The following is an 18,439-nucleotide window of genomic DNA, read 5'->3' on the forward strand; positions in this document are numbered from 1 at the left end:
TTTTTGTTTTCTTTGCTACTCGTTTTCAGCTCTTTACATGAATTCTGCTTCTTTGGTTTCCTTGACTCCAGGACAGTCGAAGACTCCCAGCTGTGTTCTCACATCCTGTCCCTTTCCTTCCCAGTACTTGTCACAGATTATAATTAGATATTTGTTGGGACTGTTTCCTTAGTAGCTGTCATCTCTAGCAGACTAGAAAACTTTGGAGGGCAGGAAGCAAGCCTCTTCTCATACTAAAGTATTTGCAACCACAAAAGCTTGATAGCATAATGCCTTACACACAGAGATACTCAATTACGTGTGTGGGGTGCATGCATGTACATGCCTAGTCAAGTGTCTGCAGAAGTTACAGCAAAGTTGACCTGGAGTGTGGTGACCTCATAAGGACTGAGTTTCCACCCTGTCAGAGCAGCCCATCCACCTCCCTCACAAGCACCTCCCTGGTTGGGCCGCTGTCATCTGCAACATGTAATAGGATGTACCACCTACTTGTTTGGCTTCTGAATCATCTGAAACCACCCTCATTCAGCAATGTGGTCTATCAACTTTCAGAGATAGAATAATAGTTGCCATTTATTCATTTGACTAATATTTATTCTGTGCCTATTCCCTTCTTGCGTTCAAACACTGTGTGGGTAATAGAGGAACAGAGATGAATAAGGCTTCCTTATTATTCTCAAGGAATGTGTGGTTTTGAAGCACAGTCAGACATACATGCAAATTATAGCTTCCTCTGTTAAAACAATCTTCCAAGGCACGCTCGGCGTTTGAAAGGATCACAGAGTGGCTATGAAAGCATTTAGCAAAACCCTAGCTGAAAGAGGTGTGTTTAGAATGTCCACCCAAGGGACATACTTTTCAAATCTTCTAATCTCTCACTTTGGATCTGTTTATACCACAAGAAAACAATTTACTTGGCGCTCTTAAACATGTCCCCTTAAAAAATAACCACCATTAAGTGGCTTTTCATGTCCTTGGCTTTTACTGAACATAAGAAACAGCCATACAAGTCATCTTGAAGGCTTAATTACATCATTCACTGTTTCCCAATAAAGTCACGCGAGTCCACCTTTAGAATGGAGTGATAGACAAAATGATGGTCTGTGTCCTCTGGTGAACTGATTCCTGTCAGATAATAACATATATTCAGCTCGACGATAGCTTCATTTTCCCTTGGCATCCAAGAAGCTCGGAACTAAATTTTAAATTCAGTTATGGTCATTTAAAGCCAAGATAATTGTGTTCTTTTTCTTTTTTTTTTTTTTTTTTTTTTTTTTTTTTTTTTTTTGGTTTTTCGAAACAGGGTTTCTCTGTAGCTTTTTTAGAGCCTGTCCTGGAGCTAGCTCTTGTAGACCAGGCTGGTCTCGAACTCACAGAGATCCGCCTGCCTCTGCCTCCCGAGTGCTGGGATTAAAGGCGTGCGCCACCACCGCCCGGCTTGTGTTCTTTTTCTTTAGCACTAAGGTTTGTTTTGAAGTTTTGTTTGTTTGTTTGAGGTTGTTTATTTTGGTTTTACAGGACAGGGTTTCTTTGTATAATAGCCCTGGCTGTCCTGAACGCCTTCTGTAGACCAGGCTGGCCTCGAACTCACAAGAGATCCTCCTGCTTCTGCCTCCTGAGTGCTGGGATTAAAAGCGTGCGCCATCACCACCTGGTTAGCTCTTGTGTTTTATTTCTAGATTTTAGTTTAAACCACCTTTACATCAATATAGACAATAAATATGCTAAAATAAACTTAACAGGACAGGGGCTAGAGACATAGCTCATGGGTATGCCTGGAGAGGCCCAAGAGGTTGAATAGGGCAAAAAGCAAACAAAAAACCCAGCAATTTGCTATGCTGGGCCATATTCAAATTGTTTATTATATTTTACAAAAATAAATGTGAAAATACATGACCAATATTATGATCCTTAACGAGTTTGTAGAAACAAAAGAGGACTCAGAGAAAAACAACCAAAAAAGGACTTAAAAAAAAAAGACTGGAGGTAGTATGCCTCTTCTCTAACCCAAGTGTGAAGTACATAGACAGCCACCTTGGCTATTAGAAATGAGTATCTCAAGTTTGGACTGTCTGGGAAAGTCGATTATAGAGCTATGTTGAAGCCAGACTACAGGAGCCACTACCATTAATATATGAATAAAGCTTTGAACGGGGGGGCAGAGGGTCAGATCGCTCTGTTGATGAGTTTGAAAGTGCTGGAGTTACTTCCCCAGAAAAATAATAACCACACGCGGTTATAAAAACAGAACCTCCCTGTGTTCTATGCATTTTGCAGAATATCAAAAGCATTTTCCAGCCAAGAGTGCGGCAGAGAATTTAGATGGACCTGAGGAAGAGCTCGCGTTGCCAAGTCAGATGAGGAAGCCAGCTGCCAAATCAGCTATCAGGGGAAGTTCCTAGCATTCTGGTACCACTTGCTTAGACGGTTTAAACCAGCGAGTTCTCTGGTAGTTTTCTTCTCTTTTCCTTTTTCATCCTTTTTGAGTAACACATCTAGCTGATTAATGGACGTGTCATCTAGTTCCAAAATACATTCACTCATAACACACCTCTTCCAATTTTGCCCATGATAGCACAGGGTTCATGGATTAAATAAAGCCTATCCTCAGATAACCCGGCTATGTTTGTGAAGATTTCTTGGGACTCGGCGAAAAGCCCTTGATAACCCTTTAGAATCACCTCTTTTATCAGGGACAAGACTACCCAAAAAGCAGGTCACGCAGCCACGGGGAACTCCGGGTCTCCCTAGGTCTCTCCCACCCCCACCCCAGACCCCTGCCGCGCAGGTGCGAAAGACCTCCGAGGCCACCCCGGCCGAGTCTGGGAAGGGGGGGCCCTGGGAGGGGCGGAGGCGGGGGCCTTCCCAGTGTTGCTAGGCGACCACGCTCTACGCCCAGAACGGCCCACTTCCTCCGCGGGGGGCGCCTCGGGCCGAGCCCAGGCCTGCGGACCTCCTGGAGAGGCCCTCTTCCGGCTTACCCCCCCCTCCGCCGGGCGGTGGCGCACGCCCGTGACGTCACAGGAGGCAGGGCCAGCGCGGCTGCCGGGTGCCGGAGGCGCCATTGGAGCCGGCTTGGCTTGGGACCCGTAGCTCAGGATTTGGGTCCTGGCCCCCGTTGTTGCCGCGTCTGCGTCTGGTCCTTGGCCCCTCTGCGGGATGGCGTGCGGGGCGACATTGAAGCGGCCCATGGAGTTCGAGGCGGCGCTGTTGAGCCCCGGTTCCCCGAAGCGGCGACGCTGTGCCCCTCTGCCCGGCCCCACTCCGGGCCTCCGGCCCCCGGACGCCGAGCCGCCGCCGCTTCAGACGCAGATGCCGCCGACGAGTCTCCAGCAGCCTGCCCTGCCCGGCAGCGAGCGTCGCCTTCCAACTCCGGGTAACCTGCACTGCTGCTGCGGACTTGGCAGGAAGCCAGGCCAGGGCGGGGGGGGGGGGGGGGGGGGGGAGGGGCGGGGGTCGCGGACGCCGGCCGAAATCACCTCTGCACCTCACATCGGCCTTGGGAGAAAAAGGAACTGGGGTGCTGCTGGGCTCGGTTGCTTCCGGGGACAAGAGACATCCGGGAAGGGCAATGGCCCCGCTGTGTCGGTTTTCGGGGTTTCCTAGGGCTGGAAAGCCTGGAGGGGTGGGCACCAAGATGAGGTGGGGACACCCCCTTGTCGCCCAAGGCGTTTGGTGTCCCTGAAGCCCCTCCTGCCTCCGCTGTACGAAACCTCCCGGCAGATCCAGTGGGCCATGGAAAATTGGATTCTGCTCACGAACCCTGCCTTGAGTGGGGCGGGAGACAAATTAGAGAGGAGGGGGCGTGAGTGTGTGCGGCGTCGCACCGGGCTAGAGCTTGTAGGGAGACTTGATTTCTAGAAGTCTTTAGAGACCAGGAGCCACCCAGCAGCCGCGGAATAGGATTTCAGCCTATTTCTTCGAGGGACTGGCCGTGTTTTATTGTATGGCTATTGTCTTGTCTCTTGTATGGCTGGGAGTGGGTAAGCTGGTGGGCTAGTGTTTGAGACTCCTTCAGGATACAAAGATTCTGAACCAGGAATACAGATGTCTAATACGGTGACTTCATTTTGGCCAAAGCAAAAAGGAAGGACTCATGTGACAGTCCAGATACCTATCGTATTGCAGCAGGAGGAGGGAAAGTGCCTCAGCATTCATATTCAGCAATTTCAAAGGGATCCCAGAAATGAGCACTCAAAGGGGGATTTGGTCCAGTCGTTTCTTTGTGTTGCTTAATTATTCTAAGCGTTAGCAAAAACTGTAATCCTTTTAAATCATTTTTCCTCACCTTTTCAGTCGCTAGAGCCTTTAGTTTTCATTTCCTTCCACCCGAAGACGTTTGCTGCCACCAGCAGACCTCTCCAGCTTTGTCTCTGTGCGCGTGTTCCCTTCTTAATCCTGGAATCTTTAAACGGCGTCTCTGCCCTTTCCCCTAGAGCCACTTCGCTGTATCTTTACCCTTGAGTTTGTTAATCTCAATAGTCACTTCCTTTGCTGATTTGTGACAGTGTCTCACTGTCTAGCTTGGCGTAGAATCCACATTGCTGCCCAGGCCTGTCTTGAGCTCAGCAGCCCTCCCGCCTCAGCCTCACAAGTGCTGGACTCACAGACTTGAAACTCATCATGGCTGATCCCAATAATCATTTCTAAATAGAGTCTCCCCTCCATTACCTAGTCTGACCCATGATGGAATCTTTTCAATTTAAATGTCCTGATGACTCAGTGTTATATATAACCTTACAGAATGGCTGAACACTGAAAGTGTTTTTTGTTTGTTTGTTTTTTATGAAGAGCCCCCAAAGCAGGGGGAAGGCAGGGCTGAGACAGAAAGATTGCTTGAGCCTAGAAATCCCACACCAGCTAGGGCAGTGTAGGAAGACCCCAGTTCAAAAAGGCAGAGGCATGGAAGTCTGTTTACATAAAAGTTTTTATTTTTATGTGCATTGGTGTTTTACTTGCGTGTATGTCTGTGTGAGGGTGTCAGGTCCCCTAGAACTGAAGTTACAGGCAGGAATGAGCTGCCATGTGGGTGCTGGGAATTGAAGCTGAGTCCTCTGAAGAGCAGCCTCTTAACCACTGAGCCATCTCTCCAGCCCCAGAAGTTTTATTTTTTCAATACTTAATTTTCTGTACAATTGTGTTGTGGTTCAGATGATCTTAGCTGTTTAATGACCATTGTTAAATGTATTCAGAAAATTGAATATGACAGAGTTTGCCTGGAGGTGGTAGTACACACATTGAATCCTGGCACTTGGAAGGCAGAAGAAGGTGGATCTCTCTGTGAGTTCAAGGCCAGCCTGGTCTACAGAGTTGCAGGATGACAGCCAGGGCTGTTACAAAGAGACAATCCCCCCCCCCCCCCGAAAAATATGGCAGAGTTCTAGAATGAGGCCTCTTTTTGTTGTTGGAGGTGGTGGGTTTGGAACCCAGAGTTTCAGTTATGTTCTGGGGAAACTAAATGCCCAGAACTCTGTTAATGTTTTTTAAGTTTTTTATTCACTTGTTTATTTATTTATTTATTGTTTTTGTTTTGTTGAGACAGAGTTTCTCTGGCTTTGAAGCCTGTTCTGGAACTAACTCTTGTAGATAAGGCTGGCCTCAAACTCATAGAGATCCGCCTGCCTCTGCCTCCTAAGTGCTGGGATTAAAGGCGTGCGCCACCACCGCCCGGCAAGTTTTTAATTTATTAAACACACCCCACCCTCATATATCTTAGTGCTTATTGGATTTTGGTTCTGTCAGTCATGAAAGAAATATGAAGCATTAATACATTATTTAATGCTTTTTAAAATGTATTTAACTTTATTTTATGTGCATTGGTCTGATGGTATCAGATCCCTGGAACTGGAGGTACGGACAGTTGTAAGCTGCCACGAGGGTGCTGGGAATTGAACTCAGGTCCCCTAGAAGAACAGCCAATGCGTTTAACCACTGAACCATCTCTCCAGCCCCCTATTTAATGCTTTTTATCTTAAGTAAAAAAAATGCCTTCTGGACTCAAAGTTAAATAGGAGAGATGTTGTCAGTTGCTCTACAAATAGAATAAGATTTGATACTCCATACTGTATTCTCAGCACATAATGTAATCTCAGAAGCAAAAACAGGATTACTACAAACTCAGGGCCAACCTGGTCTATATAATGAGTTCCAAGCTGTCCAGGTCTTATCCAGACCCTGCCACGGAACTCCAGAAAACAATGATAACATTTAAGGGAGAAATGAATGTAACAATTTGATTTTTGCATTTTCCTTCTCTTTTTCCTCACTCTTTTGGGAGTTTGGGGGGAGGGAGGCATGTAGCATAGGCTGGTCTTGAATTCATTAGATAACTAAGGATGACTGAACTCAGCCTCCTGAGCTCTGGGTTTCAGGCATGTCTTGATTTTGAATCAGTCTGGCTTTATTGGACTAGCACCCCGCTTGTTAATGTTGTGTAGCCAAGGATGAGTTTGAACTTCTATTCCTGCCTCCACCTCCTCTATACTGAGTGGGATTACAGACTCCTGCTACCAGCCGGGCGGTGGTGGCGCACGCCTTTAATCCCAGCACTCGGGAGGCAGAGGCAGGCGGATCTCTGAGTTCGAGGCCAGCCTGGTCTACAAGAGCTAGTTCCAGGACAGGCTCTATAAACTACAGGGAAACCCTGTCTCAAAAAAACAAAACAAAAAAAAAAAAACAGACTCCTGCTACCATGCCTACCTTGGGACTGAGTTTTTTTGTGGGATGGGGGGTTATGACAAAGTTTCTTTAGGTAACCCTGGTTGGCCGGGTGCTGGGATTCAAGGTGTGCTCCCCCATGCTCACACAGGGAGGGCTGAGTTTTGCAGAGCAATTTAGTTGTGGCTTGTAGTCTAGAAACACTGTAGAATTTTGGGGAGGAATTTAGCCTGAATATAACCGGAAAGCTAAAAACTAAATAATAGAATGGAGCATTAAAAGCATAACTGTTACAAAGAAATTTGCATTTTTTAAAATAAATACTGTTTACTGTTTTAGGAGGTCTTCAGAAGAAAGTCACACCATGTTCTTGCGTAGATTGTAGTTGGCATCCTGGACTGGGTAGCGGATCCCGCTAGCCTTGAAGTTGTGTTTGCACTGTGCACCCTGCTGTGCACCAGCACCCTCTGCCCTCTGCCCTCTGCTTGTCCTTTCTTGTCTCATAGCAGTTGCTCACGTCCTTGCACTGAGTGAATCTGGCAGGTGTGCACTTGAGGAGCAGGACTTTTTTAAAAAGCCTCTCTGTATTCAAGAATCTAGAGGCTGGATTTCATGCTTTTGCTAAAGAAAAACATTACTGTGTTTGTTGTAGCATTTAGGCAGAGTTAGTTTACCTAGATGTGCAACTCCTGGACCATACCTTCATCAGCACCATTATTCATCCTGTGATTTTGGTTCTCATTACTTGTTCAGATAGGCATTTTCCATTTGCATTCAACAACTAGAATAAAGATTTGAAATGGCTTCCTAAAATTGCCATGACAAAGAGGTATTATGAGTTTAAGACTATAATTTCTGGTCTTTAGACTGGTCTGGAATTTGTTATATAGGCCAGAATGGCCTCAGACTTCGAAGTGATCCTCCTGCCTCCATCCCCCTCCTCCCTGTACTGGAATCACAGGCTTTGGTCACCATGGATGCAGTCTCTGCTTTTGTTATGGGGGCTTTATAGTATCTGGAGAAGGAATTTAGTATTATGCCACTATATATAAAACCTTGAAACCCACATCCTTCTGGACTCTTGTCTCCAAGAATATAGTTTTATGGTTACTAATTGGTGTTTCCTGCATATTGGCAGATTCAGTTTGTGATGACTAACTCACAATAATCATTTGAGTCCTAGCAAACATTGTCTATTGTACCACCTTTCTTTACTTTTCCGATGCTGGAAATTGACCATAGATTGCATGTGAAGCCAGTGCTCTACCACTGAGCTGTATCCTCGGCCCTCATTTTACTTTTTAAGATAGTTTTGCTGAGGTGCTTGGACTGGTGAAGCCTTGATCTTGGGGACCTCTTTCCTTGGCCTCCAGGGAAGCTGGGATTACAGGTTGGCATCACCAGGCCCAGCTCAGAAACGTTTTGGGTTCATGACTGGCTTCAGAAGGTGTGTTTGTTTTGAGACAGGGTCTCACTCAGCCCAAGATGACCTTGACCTAACAGTGCTCCTCGGGTTGCTATTTCCCAATCACTGAGATTACAGGCATGGGCTACCAACCCAGCTTGTTTTTTTGAGATGGTGTCTCATGTAGCTCAGACTGTTCCCAAGCTCTTTGTGTAATCGAGGATGACTTTGGATTCCTGATTCTCCTGCCTACCTCCTTCCAAGTGCTGGGGTTACTTACAGGCATGGGCTTGCCACCACACCCAGCTCAAACTTTTTTTTAAGAATTTATATTTATTTTTAATTCTGTGTGGGTTTTTTTTTTGTTGTGTGGTTGTTTTTTGTTTGTTTTTGAGACGGTTTCTCTGTGTAGCCCTACTTGTTCTGGAATTCACTCTTGTGGACCAGAATGACCTTGAATTCACAGAGACCCTCCCAAGCACTGGGATTACAGGTGTGCACCACCAGCGCTGCCTGGCCTTTAGAAACACTTTTAATGAGCCATGAAAATCCCAAACAGTAGCCCTGAGCTTCTCCCCTGTCTTTTTTTGTCCAGACTGTTGCACTTAATGGTTTTTGCTGTGTACCACCATCTTCTCACGTGACAAAAACTTAATTGTTAAGAACCTTTCATGATACGAGACTTACCCTTAATACTGTATACTGTGGGAATGTAAAACCTAACTGAAGTAAGGCAGGGAGACTGCTTAACTTTAAGACTACGGTGGACTCCAGTTTGAAACCATTTCTCAGAGCGGATAATGATGACACACCTTTAATTCCAGTGTTTGGAGAATAGAGAAGAGTCACACGGTCGTCTCAGCTCCAGCGGGATCAAGACCAACCTAGGCTCTACGTGAGACTCTTTCCAAAAACAAAACAAAAATAACAACATGGCTTATTTTACTTTAAATTGTAGCAGCAAATGCAGCAAAATTCAGGTCGGACTTGCTTGCTTACCACGAGAAAAAAATTTAAGGAAATTGATTGGAAGGCTTAACCAAAATAGCTATTATTTTAGGAATTAAATTTTTTTGAAGTTTGTTTATCTTTATTTTATGTATATGAGTGTTTTCCTGCATGTTTGACTGTGTACTACTTGCATGTCTGCTGCTGTGGAGGCCGGAAGATTACTTAGATTCCCTGGAACTGGAGTTAAAGACTGTTATGAGCCCTATATGGGTGCTGAGAATCAAATCCAGGTCCTCCAGAGGAACAGTCAGGGCTCTTAACTGCTGAGCCATCTCTCCAGCCCTTATTCTAGGCATTTAAAATGCTTTAAAATTTGCTCCAAAGCTACACAGAAAAACCCAGTCTTGAAAAAAAGTTTGAAAATGTATTTTGTTGTCTGCTTGACACATGTTTGTGGCGGTCAGAGAACAACTGTAGAGCTGGTTGTCTCCTTACAGTTTATGTCAGGAACTGAACTCGGGGCACCAGACTTGCATACTTATGCAGACTTACCAGCTCCATAAATAGAATAAGAACATTGAGTCTTGAGCTCTAGGACTGGTGTGTGTGAACATTTGCCTGTTAATAACATGGAGATGAGGAAGAGACCTGTATGACAAAAGAAATATTTAATCAGAATATCTTCTTTGGGCTGGGATGTATCTCATTGGTAGAGTGCAGGGCTAATATAGAAAATACTCGGTTTGAACCCCAGCATCTTCTAGAATAAAATAATAAGACCTTGCCTGTCTTCTCAAAGTTTTTAGGGGTGGAAAGTTTGAAAAAATGACCACAAATGAATGTTCAAGTTTTTTTTTTTTCTTTTATAGAACAAATTTTTCAGAACATAAAACAAGAATACAGCCGCTATCAGAGGTGGAGACATTTAGAGGTTGTTCTCAGTCAGAGTGAAGCCTGTACTTCAGAAAGCCAGCCTCCCTCCTCAGCACTCACTGCACCAAGTTCTCCAGGTAAGCATATTTGGTGTTGAAAATCTGTTTCAGAATTTGTGAGCTTAGTTTTGCAATGCACATCTATAACCCTGGCATTTAAGAGGCTAAGACCAGGACGGTGAGTTTGAAACCAGCTTGTGATCTATAGCAGCACTGTCTCAAAACAGTTTGCCTCTCTCAGCAGCCGTGTGTCCTTTAGCCACCTGTGCTGTGTGACTTTCTCAGTACTGTGACAGCCTGACAAATTAGGCAGGAAGGTTATGGTTTCAGATGGTATTGTTTTTCGTGGCAGCAGAGACATGGGGAAGTGACTTGATTCATGCAATGAGCTTTTGGCTTCCTCTTCATATGGTACAGACCAGGAAATGGGGTGACATGGAACCAGATGCAGAAACATAAACTTCAAAGGCCTGTCCTAGTGACCTATTTGCACCTGCTGGGCCTCATCTTTTAAGACACCACAACCTTCAAAATAATGCGACAAGCTGGGGAACAAGCCCTTAAAACATGGAGTTATGGGGGATGTTCTAGATTCAAACCATAAAATGGAGCTAAGTTATTTCTTATTTAAACTTAAATGTTTGCTTTGAGGTTTTGTTTTTGGTTTGGGCAAATTTGTTTGTTTTGGTGATTTGTTTTTATTTTATGTGCACTGGTATTTTCCCTGCAGGTATCTATGTGTCTGTGGAGGTGTCATATTCCCTAAAACAGGAGTTACAGACAGCTGTGAACTGCCATATGGGTGCTAGGGATTGAATCTGGGTCCTCTCTTAACCAATGAGCCATCTTTCCAGCTCCTGGGCAAGTTGTTTTTAAGATAGGATATTACCATGTAGCCCTGGCTGGCCTGGAGCTCCCAGGGATCCTCTTTGTCTCCTGGGTGCTGGGATTAAAGTTGTGTGCCACCATGTCTTGTCCCTCATTTTGTTGTTGAGACAATGTCTCAGTATGTAGCCCTGGCTAGGCTGGAACTTATAAAGACCAAGCTGTCCTCCAATTTGTGGAAGTCTTCTTGCTTTCTGACTACACCCTTGAGCTATCACACCCAGCAAAGCTACAAATCTAGTGCTCGTATGCATTCATCTTATTTTAGGCACATAAGTAGAAGCCGTATGTGGCACTATATTGGGCAAGCAACTGTGGGAAATTTGTTTTAGAAAGTTGTGTTGGACAGTCCTGTTTTGTAGCCTTGGCATGTGGTTTGGGAGGGCAGTGCTCTAAAATCTCAGCATGTGACATTGTCTCTGTCACTTAGTGAATTAGACTGGCCTGCTTTGTCCCTGTAAGTGGTGGACAGGCCAGTGTTGCAAGCCTCTGTTCCTAAAACAGTTGAAAGTTTGTTTCCTCAAAGTATTCCATTTCTTTTCTTTCCCTTCCTCCCCCTCTCCCTCCCTCCCTCTCTCTCTCTCTCATTCGGGGTGGGATTTCAATAGTTTCTCTGTGTAGTCCTGGCTATCCTTGAACTCTGCCTGCCTCTGCCTCCCAAGTGCTGGGATTAAACGAGTGCGCCACCACACCAGGCCAGAAATACAATGTTAACATAGCAGAAAACAATGTGAGTAGAGAGATGTAAGTAGAGAACTACAATGTTAACATAGCAGAAAACGATGTGAGTAGAGAGATGGTGAGTGGCTAGATGTTTCAGTCATGTTTCATTTGTAGATAAAAAAATACTTTGTTTAGTTTAAGAGGAAAAAGGCACAAAAGATTTGTTTCAAGGTGGTAAGTAGCTTAAATACTGACAGGAATAAGAAACAGATTCTAGACTGACATCTGAGGCCTGGGCTAGAGCTTGGTCTTTATGTTGACTTATAAGGTTGTTCTTTTACCATCAGCAGGCAGAAGTCCTGTGGAATCTGTTGCTCCAGAATCAAGCTTTTGCTGTCTTCTTTTGGCCTCACTTCAAAAGTAGAAGAAGCTTGCTATAATCTTATACCTTCCATTTTTGCTGAGTGTTTTGAGTGAGCTTGTTTGATAAAACATGTTCACATCTGAAATCTTAGCCCCCAAGAAGCTGAAAATTACAGTTTTGATTTCCACAGCCTCTGCTGGTAAAGCAACAAAACAGAAAAAGAGGCCCATAGGTAAGAGATTCATTATTAGGTAGCAGAGAATGATCTTGACCCCAATTCCTTATCCTGCTGCTTCCACCTTGGAAGTGCTGGGTTTATGGGAGTCTGCTTAGTCACAAAAGGAGCATGAGTAAAGAAAGGTGTAATGACTGTCCTGGTTGGTAGATTGCTGGCCTCGGTGCTGAGGAAGCCCTGAGTGGGATCCCCAGCACCAAATAGAACTGTAGCCCCAATGTTCAGAGAGGCAGAGGCAGAAGGGACTAACAATTTGAAGGCCAGCCTGGACTTCTTGAGACCATTTCCAAAAAGGGAGTCGTAGGAGGTTAATGTCAGTACTTGTTTTATATTGTGAGCAGGTCCGCTGGTCCTAAGCCTCAGACTCCCTGTAGCTTACAAAATTACTTGCGGATCCTCAAAGTAAAAGATGCCCTGGGCCCTGCCCTGCTACAGAATCGTTATCATAAAGTGTATTTTTAGTGTCTGTTTTACAGACTTTTCTAATCTGATGTCCACGGGAGTGGGGCACATGTACCCCCAGGGTAGCTGTGAATGAAATAATACTAATACAAACTAATACAAAGTCATAAACTTTAGACATTGTGAGTGGCAGAGTCTAGTGTCGAACACCTTTAATTTCAGCTCTCAGAGGCAGAGACAGGTAGATCTCCATGAGGTACAGGCCAGCCTGGTTGACATAGCAAGTTCCAGGCCAGCCATAACTATATTTAAAAACAAAAGAAAACAAAAACCTTAAAAATATTTTTTTTTCTTTCTTTATATCTTGATTCTGCAGTTAGTTAGTTCTCAGGCATGAATTTTGTAGATGACAGTGATGTGTGTCCCAGTATGTGAGAAGGTTGGATACCTCTGAGTGATTTCCAATGACCTTATGTTCTAAATCAAGACTGGAGGCAGAAGCAGGCGGATCTCTGTGAGTTTGAGGCCAGCCTGATCTACAGGAGCTAGTGCCAGGACAGTCTCCAAAGCCACAGAGAAACCCTGTCTCGAAAAACCAAAAAACAGACTGGAGGCTTCAGCTTTAAGCTTTTGGTTCTGGTTCTTTATGGGGTATGAACCCAGATTATTAGGACTCAGCTAGCACGTGGCACATGTCTGTTCCCCTGCTGCTCAGTTTACCCTTAGTTTTGCTTCTAGAGCACAGACCAGGGAAATAGCTCCATCTATACAGGGCATGTCGGAAGGCCTGAGTTGGAGTCCTCAGAATGCACATTTTAAAAAAACCTAGTGTGCCAGCGCACATTTGTGATCTTAGCCCTTAGAGGTGGAGATGGGGAAGATCCCTAGGGCTCCCTGACCAGCCAGGCTAGCCTAGCTTTTGTGTATCTTGAGTATTTCTATGAAGGTCGTTAATTCTGAACCATAGAACAGGAATATGTTGTGTAAAGAAGATTTGTCTTTTTAGGGGGATAGGGAATACTTGAGGTTTGGTTCAAGCCTTGAATTGGTGCCCTACACCAATCTTTGATTTGTGAGGGTCTTTTCCATTTGTGCCTCAGACTCCATACTTTTTGCCTCTAGAGTAGCTGAGTTTATAGGCATTTGCCACTGCACCCGGCTTATGTTTATGTTTTTGCCAGGTTCTTCCTGGATGAAGAAGGACCAGCCCACCTTTACCCTTCGACAAGTGGGGATAATATGTGAGCGCCTCCTAAAAGACTATGAAGATAAAGTCCGGGAGGAGTATGAGCAGATCCTCAGCACCAAACTCGCAGGTAGGCTGAGGCATGGGCTGCTGCTGTTGATGTAACTCAGAAAAGAGGGCTTTGTGCAAGAGAGCTTATGGGGTTGTGAGCACTGCAGCTACTCTTTGGGGTCACAGGTGTTACTTACACATCATATGAGAACTCATTTACATTTCTAAAAGCAGATAAGCCAAACTATATGTAAGAATTTTCTGGAACGCTAGGCATTGAGTAGGCCACCAGCTGGCAAACAGGTGGTTGACTTACGGTGCTGACTTCCTAACAGGTGTCAGGAATCTTTCAGTGCAGCGTCACCAGCATGTTCAAAATTTCTGCACTGGAGTCACTTTGTTGTTGCAGAAGTCAAGCATTCTTTGGGAGGTATGGTAGAAAAAAAGCAAGTATAGGTCAGCTGAGGCTGGAAAAGAGGTAGTTATTAGTGTGATCAAGCATAGTAATGGGGCTGATGTTGCTCAGCAATTAGAGTGCTTCCTGCTCTCCCAGAGGACCTGAGTTTTCCCAGCACCATGTCGGGTGGCTCGAGACCACCTATGACTCCAGCTCTGGCTGATCCAACACTGTCTAGACTCCAAGGGCACTAGCACTCAAATGCACATACCAACACATGCATACAAAAAAATAGTAAAGAGCCGGGCGGTGGTGGCGCACGCCTTTAATCCCAGCACTAGGGAGGCAGAGAGAGGCAGGCAGATCTCTCTGAGTTCGAGGCCAGCATGGTCTACAAGAACTAGTTCCAGGACTGGAGAGATGGCTCAGTGGTTAAGAGCATTGCCTACTCTTCCAAAGTTCGTGAGTTCAATTCCCAGCAACCACATGGTGGCTCACAACCATCTGTAATAGGGTCTGGTGCCCTCTTCTGGCCTGCAGGCATACACACAGACAGAATATTGTATACATAATAAATGAATGAATATTAAAAAAAAAAAAAAAAAAAGAACTAGTTCCAGGACAGGCTCCAAAGCAACACAGAGAAACCCTGTCTCAGGGAGAAAAAAATAATAAAAATAAATCTGTCGTGAGGCAGAAGCAGGCAGTTCGAGGCCAGCCTGGTCTTAGAGCATGTTCCAGGACAACTAGGGCTGTTACACAGAGAAACCCTTCCTTGAAAAACCAAAATAAATAAATAGAAATAAATCTGGAACTTACCATGTGGACCAGGCTAGCCTCAAAATCAAGAGCTCCCTCAAGGAATGGGCTTCCAAGGCTGAGCCACCATTCTCAGCTTATTTTTTTCCTTTATTTTCTTAGTTGGGGATCCACTTCACCCATTTGTCTTTAGACAAGCCCTCTGTTACTGACCACACTGTAATCCCACTCATTCATGTTTTCATTTTGTCATAAAGGAAGGACTTGAGGGCTTCAAATTTACATATCTTTGTTCTTGGAGACCATTGGTAGTAGGTGGAATTATGAGAGAGAAAAGAGAATGTTTGAGTAGAGAGTGCAAACGGAAAACAGATTCCATCCTGCTTCGTAAATTGCCTGAGGGCTTAGGGATGGGTTTCTAGGATAAGTATAATACACTCTTTACTATATCTTCACAGAACAGTATGAATCTTTTGTGAAATTCACACATGATCAGATCATGCGGCGATATGGGACAAGGCCAACAAGCTGTAAGTTTACCAAGTTTTTCTTTCAAATTGCCGAGTTCTAAGATTTTGCTTGGGAGTATTTTGTGTCCTGAGAGCTGAAGGCCCTGGGTTATTGCTCTTGCAGAGGACCCAGACTCAGTACCCACATGGCGGCTCACAAACACCTTTAACTTCAGTTCCAGATCTGATGCCTCCTCCTGATCTCCGAGGGCACCTGGCACACACATGGTGCATAAGCATATATACAGGCAAAATAGTCATGCATAAAATAAATATATCTGAAAAATAAACGGTTTGAAAGACCTTGTAAAGTGAAGTGACTAAGAATACTTTGGTGTCCAGAACAATATCAAACCATTAAATCCTAATTTTACATAATCCTCGCAGTATCCTATGACGTAGGGCTTTTGCTATTGACCCCACTGTATTGGTAAGGACAGTACTTAGAGATGTACGATAATTGACTCACGTTTCAGCCACAATTGCCGCCTGTGGCCATCTGTCTCCAGCACCAGTCTCTCTGTTATGTCTTTTCTCCAAAACAGTGGCTCCGGTTATTTTAAGGAAGTTGATTATCCAGGGAGTGGTCAAGATTTCTTAATTCTAAATATTTAAAATACTTGACAGATTTCTTAAGTTCTGCCTTTTAAGTGGTAGCTCAAGCACTGATCGTTTACTGCTGGTGTGTGTTTTAAAAGCATGATGACTGCATCTTCATTGTTCTTTCTGTTTGTCTTTTAACTCTAAATTGCAGATGTATCCTGAAGCCTTCTTGCCTATCTGGGTACCAGGTGTGACCTCAAGAGATGGCTGCTGTACACTTTTTGCAACTGGTTTGATAATCACATTTCAGCTCCAACTTTGCATCCTGAGAACACTTAAATGTTTCTGCAGGTCCATTTTATACAACTTGAAAGACCTTAAAACTTTCTGGTTGCCACAGCATATCTTTCTTTTCTGCTCATCCACTACACAGCTGTGCCCTACTGTGATAGGTTTTCCAAACAAAAGTACCTGGAGCAGCAGTTTAGCAAAGAATGCCTTCAGTGGCATGCAACACGTGGAGTTTCCCCCAAGCACAGCTCTGTGAGAAGTGTGTGAGAGTGTGTGTGTGCGCGTCTGTGTGTTTTAAGTTATTATTTGTATTGTGCAAAACTTTTTTTGATCTTGGGGATTCTGGCTGTGAATTTGATGCACGACAATTATGGTTAGAAACATTTTTTTGGTCTACAGATCATTAATGTTTAGTGACCATATAAGTTGTAACAGTGGATTGTTTTATGTGTAGGTATTATCGTTAAATACAGGGACTGTTTCCAGGCACAGAATTTGAATCATAAGTTAGGATGGACATTAGACATGATTATGATGCTATAGGGAAGGTCTGCAGTCCTGAATCTGCAAATACATGGTGAGAAATTAGAACAAACTGGAGACGGACCATCAACACATGGACTCTGCCTAGCTGTGCTGGAAAACTACTTTGACTCCAAGCCTTAAAATACCCTGTGGAGTCTGAGCTCACCTCATTCATACAGTCAAGGAGCTCCCTGCTCCCTGGACACTGAACTTCTACAGGGAAAAGTTCTCCCCTGGAGCGGAACATCAGGGTGTGCTCGGAGCCTAACACGGGAGTGCAGGGCTGGGCCAGGCCTTGCAGCACTGCTACTTGGGAGGAGCCACTTCACCTTCTCATCGGTCTCAACAAAGAATCTGGATCTTTTGTCCAGGTTCCCCCAGACTCCCCTAAGGTGTCCGTGTTCAACTGTTAGAACTTGGTTTTGGCAACCCCCTGCCTAAAGTCGCTTTTTGGCTGTTCTTTGCCTTGGTCCCGAGGCTGTGAGCAGAAAGCAGCCTCTGTGTTGAGGAGGTGGGAGTTAAGTATACATTTATTTTTACTGTGACTTGTTCAGGACCACATTATACAAAATGCCTTGTTTCCTTTACTGTTGTTTTGGAAAGGAAAGTTTTATTAAAATTGTTGTAGTTTGAATATAGAATAGTTTTATTAATTACGGCTTTATTTTGGAAAACTCTTGAGTTTTAATTCAAATGTTTGCCAATACCTTCCAAAGTAAGGTGATATTCAGAGACAGTTGTTGAGATCTGATAGCTTACGGACATTTCTGGGGTATTCACATTTGAAGATTCCTTATTAATGAATGTCTTTGACTTAAATCTAACCAAAAACTGCAACATTATTCTTTGTACATTTTCATTATATAGTGTTAACAAGCTTAGTTGCAAACAAATAAAATCCTTAAGCTATTTGTTTACCTTGCCTTCTTGGTACTGTGATAATGTGTACTCAGATAATTCTAAGGCTGCTATGACCATTTCCATAGTTCAACAACCTGTTGAGATTTACAGGTGCCTAGAGCCCACCTTTGCTCTTCTAATAATTAAAGAATGATTGACTCACATAAAGGACAGCTTGTTTTATCTCTTCTTTCTTTAGGGTAGTTACTTGTTCCTTGAAGAGGAGCCGTAGTAATGTTTTTGATGGCGTGGCTAAAGGCCTGTGAGGGTGCCAAGTCCCAAAGGCTGCTCACCCAAGGCCTATTAGACACCAATGCGCTGTGCTCCTTTTCTAAGCGTCGGCCAGCTACTTTCATGAGTAACAGTCATGCCACCCTCTCAACTGCTAGCAGGGCCTGCAGGCTGCTCTTAGCTTACCCATTGGGACCACTGAGTATGATACCACTATGGTTGGCCTTAAGGGCATTAAGGCTACACACAGGAGACCTGGAAGCCTGTGGGTCTTTGAAGTTCAAGGTCATCCTTGGCTACTTAGCATTAAAGGCATGAGACCCTGTATGTATATGTGTGTATGCGTGCAAGCATGTGTGTGTGTGTGTGTGTGTAAAAAAATTTTAACTTTAACTTCTAGGGATAGAATTTAAGTGTATTTCCCGGGTAGGGAAATTCCATTGTCTTACGGAAATCCTAACTTAAGAATAAAACCTATAAAAACTACAAGGATGCATTGGAATGTGTAATTTCACAAAAAACCTGTCCCGGGAGCTACTTAAGTTACTCAGCT

The 18,439-nt window shown here is 44.3% G+C and overlaps 1 protein-coding gene across 1 annotated transcript; it reads left to right on the forward strand.

Annotated features, from left to right (window-relative positions):
• The first annotated feature begins 3,034 nt into the window (after window positions 1-3,034).
• Window positions 3,035-17,823, forward strand: Akirin1 (akirin 1). Its single transcript, XM_038334059.1, has 5 exons — window positions 3,035-3,376; window positions 9,883-10,023; window positions 13,676-13,810; window positions 15,346-15,417; window positions 16,151-17,823. The coding sequence occupies exons 1-5, from the start codon at window positions 3,160-3,162 to the stop codon at window positions 16,159-16,161; spliced, it is 576 nt and encodes a 191-aa protein (XP_038189987.1). The 5' UTR covers window positions 3,035-3,159; the 3' UTR covers window positions 16,162-17,823.
• The last annotated feature ends 616 nt before the right edge of the window (window positions 17,824-18,439 follow it).

Source organism: Arvicola amphibius, chromosome 6, assembly GCF_903992535.2.
Source record: "Arvicola amphibius chromosome 6, mArvAmp1.2, whole genome shotgun sequence".
NCBI lineage: Eukaryota > Metazoa > Chordata > Mammalia > Rodentia > Cricetidae > Arvicola > Arvicola amphibius.

Coding starts and splice junctions, on each gene's coding strand:
- Akirin1 (XM_038334059.1), top strand. CDS start 3,160: ATGGCGTGCGGGGCGACATTGAAGCGGCCCATGGAGTTCGAGGCGGCG. Junction 3,377..9,882: donor GCGTCGCCTTCCAACTCCGG/GTAACCTGCACT, acceptor TTTCTTTTATAG/AACAAATTTTTCAGAACATA. Junction 13,811..15,345: donor CCTCAGCACCAAACTCGCAG/GTAGGCTGAGGC, acceptor ATATCTTCACAG/AACAGTATGAATCTTTTGTG.